The sequence below is a fragment of the Bison bison genome, unplaced genomic scaffold (assembly GCF_000754665.1).
Source record: "Bison bison bison isolate TAMUID 2011002044 unplaced genomic scaffold, Bison_UMD1.0 scf7180017864040, whole genome shotgun sequence".
NCBI lineage: Eukaryota > Metazoa > Chordata > Mammalia > Artiodactyla > Bovidae > Bison > Bison bison.
In genome coordinates this window covers 1,719,594-1,727,655 of record NW_011494612.1, presented here as the reverse complement: position 1 = coordinate 1,727,655, position 8,062 = coordinate 1,719,594, and the positions used below count along the sequence as shown (strand labels likewise).

The window sequence follows — 8,062 nt, the reverse complement described above, 5'->3', positions numbered from 1 at the left end:
AAATATAGCAGACAAGGTGGCCCCAGATAAACCTATTCTCTCCTTCTCTCCCTTGTTTTATCCTCTAGCAGATGTTTGTGTGTGCCCAATCAATTCAGTCATGTCCAATTATTTGTGACCCTATGTACTGCAGCCCACTAGGCTTCTCTGTCCATGGGATTCTTCAGGCAGGAATACTGGAGTGGGTTGCTATGCCCTTCTCCAGGGGATCATCCCAATCCAGGGATTGAACCCGCATCTCGTACATCTCCTGCAATGCACCAGGGAAGCCTAGCAGATGTCTACTGTGTACCAACTATGTGTCAGCCCTGGGTCAAGTACTGGGAATGCCTCTGCAAGCAGGATGCTGAGACAAATTCAATGCTGATGGAGGCTTGTTCAAAGAGCAGAGACTTTCCACTATAGACTATATGAACTCTGAAAAAGACTAGTGTGATTTCAAATCTGCACTAATATGTACATTTATGCTCTACTGTCCCTGACAGTAAAGGCAATTAAATATTACCTTATAAACCTTCCAGATATGTGAAAAAATTTAAGCCACACTAATCACAATAATTGATTTGCCATTACAACGATACTCCCTCAGGACTGAAAAGCAGCAAATATTCTGTGTGTGCGAAATAACTGCCTAGATGTTTGGGTGAGACAGTGAGGAATATTTAATCAAACTGAAAATAGAGCCATGGTAAGAAAGCAAAATATAATTATCCAGTTGGAATTTGGCCAGTATAGCAGACAGATTATCTGAATTCCTAAGGAAAGGAGCATAAGAACTTTAAATTATCCTATGCTCGAACCATGAATATATTTCTGACTCAAGTACAATGTACACATTACTTTCTGAATCTCCACCAGTCCTATCTTCTTGACAACCCTACTCAAAAGTTCAGAGCCCTAGGAGCCTGGATGTGAGCCATGAGGACCTTTCCTCAGGGAACATTCACTTCTCTTGTGAGGACAGGAACATTTATATAGTAGACATGTAGAAAAGTTCTATTAGTGTTTTGGGATGTAAGTTGTCTAAATGACGGGTAGAAGTTGTGGTATCGAATACATCAGTATCATCTCATTGCCAGAAGCTGAATGCTGGTTAGAAAACAAGCTTCCCAAGCCAAAACCTGGGAGGATAAAACCTTTTTTCATTGTAGACTCCTTGAGAAATTCTTGAAAGCTATGTACCTGCTATCTCTGCCCTGTCTCTCTTTCTTGTACACACACACACACATATATATGCATGTACCCCTATATGCAATTTCGGGGGGGACGCATCCACTTCTCTAAATTCAGTCCATGTTGAGAAGCTATTATTCACACTCCAGGTTGAGAAGCTATTATTCAGTCAGCTTGATTTTTCTATAGGTTGCTGCTTCAGGAGAGAAAAATCTAAATTCTTTCCTATAAACACATGAAAGGCTAAGGATTTTTTTTTTTTTTATCACCTCTCTCTATAGTTGGAGACTTTGATTCAATAAATTGCATATAAAGAAGCCCTACCTATTCAGTATCTTTTTTCTTGATATATATCTGTCTTTATCTCATCAGAAAAAGGATTATTTCCCATGTTCTATAGAAATAATAGAAAATAATTATCTAATCTAAGACTTATACTCACAAGTGTCTTAGAATTGGCTGCTTTAAAGTATTTCCAAAAGAATTGTACATTTCTAAGTACCTTAACAGTACTATTACTAATACGTTAATATTTTTATCCTGATCAAATTAGGAAATCAAATAATTTAACTGGTTGTTTTCCTGTGGGATATTTAAAATAAATTACTCAACAGCTAATACGCCAAGTATATTTGAAGCTATTTCTTCAAAACCACGGTTTTTTATTGAAGACTTAGGACAATATTTAGGAGAAGGCAATGGCAACCCACTCTAGTACTCTTGCCTGGAAAGTCCCATGGACAGAGGAGCCTGGTAGGCTGCAGTCCATCGGGTTGTGAAGAGTCGGACACGACTGAACGACTTCACTTTCACTTTTCACTTTTCTGCACTGGAGAAGGAAATGGCAACCCACTCCAGTGTTCTTGCCTGGAGAATCCCCGGGATGGGGGAGTCTGGTGGGCTGCCGTCTATGGGGTCGCACAGAGTCGGACACAGCTGAAGCGACTTAGCAGCAGCAGCAGCAGGACAATATTTACATCATCTCACAGGTATTCTTTTTAAAACATCTAGTTCTCACAGTGGGTACTCAGTTATCCTTTCTGCCTTCTTTCTTTCCTATATGATTTATTATAGTAGTTTAGTTTAGTCGCTACGTCGTATCTGACTCTTGCGACCCCATGGACATGATTTATTATAACCAGATACATTGAGATATTCAATCAACACATCTATTGATTATCTACAAGGCATTTTGTCAGATGTTATGGGGAATTCAAAGATGTATAAGAGAGGTCTTCTGGAGAATATAATCTACTGTCAAAGATAAGACATGAATCAGAATAACAAATTTAGTGTTATGACTGTATTTATAATTTTCTTATAGAAGTTAAATATATTTGCTATATTTATCTGGCAATTGATAAATATATTTTACCTCAGAACTCTGTAATAAACAGAGGCTTCACCATCATCATTATAAAAAAGCTTTTTGGAATATTTTTTTTTAATTGATGTTTATTTCCTACCAGACAAGGCTGTCAGATTTGCATTTTTGATGAAAACTTCAGTTACTCCAAGAGCCTTCAAAACATCTTTTAAATCAATTTCCTGTTCCACTGTGAACCTGGAGAACATAGAGCGGAAGAAGTATTTAGTTACAGCATATTGTTACCTGGGACAAGAATAAAATGTTAGATATGTTGATTTTTTAAAAGTCTATTTTATAGAGGATAAATTATGCTAAAACTGGCTTTTGACTGCATGTAGCATTTGGTTATTATTGTAAAAAGAGGGAGTATTAAAAAGAATAACATAACAGAATAGTATTACATTAATAAATAGGGAGTCATGTTGGTCTTAATATGGAATCTCTTCCAAATCAATGCATTGTATCACCAATATTTCCAGTGAAAAATATGGACCAAATATGACTGTATTAATAAACAACCACAGTTTTTAAAAGCAAAGGCTTTTTATTAATTTTTTTATAAAATGTGAAAACAGCTGGTTAGTACTATTTCCTTTTAAAAATATTGTTGCCTTCTAATCAAAACAGATCATAAATATACAAGTTTTTAGGCAATGGGCTGTGTCCTTAAAAAGCTAAGTTTGTAATAGTCACTAAACGTTATACTAGCATCATTTCTGATTTTCTGGTTTTAAGAAGAATGACAAGAGAATGGTTGCTATAAACAGGAGTAATAATCAGGAGAAAACCAACAGACGAGTAAATGTATAGCAAACATATTAAACTAAGTACTAAATGTTGTCTATATCCAACAGTTTAACTTGCACTTAAACATTGTTTACTTTGATACCACAAAAAGCAGATAGTGACTGTGAAAATAAAAAGTGGGATGAGTAGGAAAATATACTGCAGAATATATTCAATGGCTTGAGTGAAATTTTAAAGTGTTTTCTGTGTATGCTTTGTCATTTATTTATTTGTTCATTTACTTATTGGTCACAGATGGAGCTTACTATACAACAGAAACTTTTCCAACAGTATAAAATAGATCAATAAAAACAGATTAATTTAAATATCACTACAGCCCTTTGAGGTAGCTCTTATTATCTGCAGTTAATATTAGAGGAAACTGAAGGGCAGAGAAATGAAATAACTTGATTAAGTTGTGATGGTGGTGATTTAGTTACTAAGTCGTATCTGACTCTTTTAGTCCTATGGAATGTAGACTACTCAGCTCCTCTGTCCATGGAACTTCCCAAGCAAGAATACTGGTGTGGGTTGCCATTTCCTTCTCCAGGGGATCTTCCTGATCCAGGGATCAAACCAAGGTCTCCTGCATTGCAGATTCTTTACTGCTGAGCCACCAAGGGAGCTCCACCTTGGATCATAGCTAATAAGTGGCAGAGCTGAGATATGATCCAGGTAGTATATATATCCTGATCTGCCTAAAATAGGGACGTGAAGGAAGATGTCAGTAAGGAATCCTTTTTACTTCTTAAAACCAGCTTCATTTGTTTCACACTTCTGAGGCTGTTCAGATGAAGATGGTATTTGATAGAGATTGATTTGGGGCAAGTTCCCTAATTTCTGAGCCTCGATTTTGGGATGCGGAAAATGGCAATAATAATGCCTACTTCACAGTATCATTGAGGAGATTAAATAAGGTTTCCAAATGTCTTAGGACAGTGCTATCATGCAGGAGGCATGAAATAAAGGGCAGATACTGTTAAAGTACTTAGTATATTGCAGCTATGTGTAACATTCACACTGAGTGTTTACCAAGTCCCAGTGCAGTGCAGTGCTAAGTCGCTTTAGTCATTTCTGATTTTTTGTGACCCTATGGCCTGTAGCTCACCAGGCTCTTCTCTCTGTGGGGTTTTCCAGGCAAGAATACTGGAGTGGGTTTTCATTTCCTTCTCCAGAGTATCTTCCCTACTTAGGGATCAGATCCACATCTCTTACATCTCCTCCATTGGCAGGAGAGTTTTTTACCATTAGTGCTAGTGCCACCATGTCCTGGGCACTGTGCAAATTCTTTTATGCTTATAATCTCATTTAATCATCCCTGTGATAATCTCACACAGTCCTATGAGATAGGTATTATTATCTCTGTTCCACAGAAGAACTAACTGAAGTTCAACAACACTAAGCTGCTGCTAAGTCACTTCAGTCGTGTCCAACTCTGCGCGACCCCATAGACGGTAGCCCACCAGGCTCCTCTGTCCCTGGGATTCTCCAGGCAAGAACACTGGAGTGAGTTGCCATTTCCTTCTCCAATGCATGAAAGTGAAAAGTGAAAGTGAAGTCGCTTAGTCGTGCCCGACTTAGTGACCCCATGGACTGCAGCCTACCCAGCAACTTGCCCTAATCACACAGCTAGTAGGTGGCAGAATAAAGATATGAGCTGAGATCTTCCTGACTGAAAAGTCCCCCACTACTAATCACCATAATTCCAACAATGGCTTCTTTAGAAACAGACAAACAAGCTACAGGAAGATCTTACATTTCACCCACTGGTTTTAAAAATAAAAAGCCACAACACTGCTTTTTTTAAAACCATAAGGCATGGCTGTTTTTGTAAAGGCATTTGATGTAATCTTATATTTGCAACTTTCTATTATATCTGAATAAATTAAAGAGGTATATGGAGGGCAGAAAACACTGGAGATTATGTGAAGCAAGTGTTAGAAAAGAACAAATATATATTACATATAAGGACATTTGTAAAAAAAATTATGTGTAAGAATCAATCAAACCCTTTGTAGAAAAATCTGATAAAAGCATTCATGTTAAAGAACAAAATCAGATGGCTTATGCACTGGTTTTCTTTTAAGGCATGGAACTGAAGTGCTTTATTAGTAGACAAGCATTTCAAAGTAGCAGGATGGTTTCTCATTACAAAATAGAGAACCACTTATCCTTTGATTTCTAGCACTCTGATCACAAATGAAAAATCTGAGACTACAAAGGTCAGAGTGGAAAGAAACTACAGCCAGTCCATCTGCATTCCAAATAGAGATTTGATTCTGATGTTAGAAAAATCTTTTTATACCTAAACTCTATCAGTAAAAACAGAAAAGTAAAAATATATAATGAAGATGGCAATTTCATTAGAATCAGGTTTTAGAAATCCTACTTAGAGAAAAGTATGTATAAAGATAGATTAACAAAAGATAAATACTAGGACTTAGAAATAAACAATAGTAATAATAGATAATACTTACATGATCGTTACTTTAGGACAGGCATTATTCCACAGTGCTTTTAAATATTTTACATATATTATGCATATATAAATAATATATATTTTATATAGTAGCCAAATTATATTTTCTAACATGGATAAATTGGAAGAATATTTGGCAATCCCATTTAAATCTTAGAGATGTATGTATGACTTTGTATAAACCTTGTGGTATTTCACTGGATTTGGTAATATCACATAGAGATAGAAATCTTACCCTCTTCTGAACAGATTCTTGTATTTTGGATAAAAATGTAATTTCAATTCAGCATCTGATTCCTGTAGGATTTATTGTTCAGGGGAAAAAAAATAACAATACAAAAGTAATTGCCTCTTCCACTCTCCCCCAACTCCCAAATACCCTATGCCTCTTAAGGAAAGCATTTTAAATAAATTTGTATAAAACCTGATATAATAGAAAGTAAATACCTGTCAGATAGGACCAGAATGTGGGCAAATTCAGAAATACTAAATTCAATTCTTAGAGTAATGTCTTCATATGAAAAAAAACAAACAAACAAGCAAGGTATATAAGCCCTTTAAGACAGACACTTGAGTAAAGCTGGAACACAACTATTAGAAAATTTTTACCTTTGCTAAAATTAAAGTCACATAAATCATTACCCTAATCATTACCCTCAATGAACATTTGCTGGGTCCTAAAGCTGTAAAATGGAAGGGTGGATGGTTCCCATTGATTATTACTGACACACTGGCATTTGAAAACAGTCAATCTCTTAAAAAAGGAAACCCAATTTATCTTATGTAGCTATTTAGCCTCCCACTCTATGCATTAGCCATGCAGAAGGAGAATTGGTAGTACTTCTGGCAAAATGGATACATGGTAATTAACTGTGCCTAGTTTAGTAACAGGCATTAATATGAGCAAGCAAGCAAGCTAAACTATTTCATAATTGAAGAGTATCTCTTAGAAAATGAAAATTTAATTTTCTTCTGCTGCCGCATTCAATTTCTCAGTGGACAGGACCTGGAGGCCACATTTTCTAGTGAATACAGTTGAATTACAATATATGATACTTATTAAGCATTCATTTAGAATTCTTTTAAAATACCAAATAACTTTGCATCCTCATAGAATTAAACATTTGAGGAAATGCTACAGCTAATTCATAGAATTTAGTAAAAGATGCATTAATTCTGTACTGAATTTCTGATATCATCAAAAAGAATTCCTTATAAAATACAAGGGAAAATACAAAATTAATGATAAAAGGTCAGTAGATAAGAGTTTAAATCAGATTTAGTTATTTAAAGATTAATATTGAAAAGTAAATGGTTCCTTTAGAGTTAAGATACATTGTTCATATATTAAATGGTTATTGTTCAGTTGTGCCCTACACTTTTGCAACCCCATGGACTATAGCCTGCCAAGTTCCTCTGTCTATGGGATTTCCCAGACAACAATTCTGGAGTGGGTTACCATTTCCTTCTCCAGGGGATCTTCGCAACCCAGTTAATGAACCTATGTCTTCTGCATTGGCAGGCAGATTCTTTACCAATGAGCCATCAGGGAAGCCCTCATGTACTAAATAATAGACGTAAATGATCACCTATTATAAAAACCCTTGGTTTTGTTTGTTAGATATTCATTGACTATCTCTCCTTGAGAACAGAAATCTTTCTACATAAATGTATTATCATGGGAAATTATACAAGTTAAGTACATTAGCCAGAAAGAAAAAAAACTGGGGTTATGTTTACCTTAACTTTCATATGTAGACTAAGAAATATATGGCTATATATTATGAATATACAACTTTAAAATAAAGTGCACATATAGTTCTAGCTAAAAATGTATATAGTTTCAAACAGTCTTTCATTAACATAAACATCAGCTAAAGTTTTGGAAAAATAAGTATTAATGTAAAATGTGACTTTCAAATGATAATTCCTATTGTTATTAAAGGAATAAATATGAACTAGTTAATGAGTTTTAGTATTCTTGCCTGGAGAATCCCATGGACAGAGGAATCTGATGGGGTGGGGGGCATTGAAAAGAGTTGGACATGACTGAAGAGACTTAGCATGCATGCGTGAACAATGAACTTTAGTAATTCAATTTTAATACTAATATCTTATTTATCATCCTTCAGTATTCATATTAATCATGTTTTTAAAATTTTCTAATGAGGTGGATGAAACTGGAGCCTATTATACAGAGTGAAGTAAGCCAGAAGGAAAAACATCAATACAGTATACTAACGCATATATATGGA

General features: G+C 35.3%; 1 protein-coding gene across 2 annotated transcripts in view; it reads right to left on the bottom strand.

Moving 5' to 3' along the window:
- SERPINI1 (serpin peptidase inhibitor, clade I (neuroserpin), member 1) overlaps nt 1-8,062 on the bottom strand; it is an 85,892-nt gene that overhangs the window by 17,043 nt on the left and 60,787 nt on the right. For both annotated transcript variants that reach the window (XM_010835197.1, XM_010835196.1), the window contains exon 6: nt 2,640-2,737. In XM_010835197.1, the coding sequence (XP_010833499.1) occupies nt 2,640-2,737 (98 nt within the window). The remainder of the gene's footprint in view (nt 1-2,639; nt 2,738-8,062) is intronic.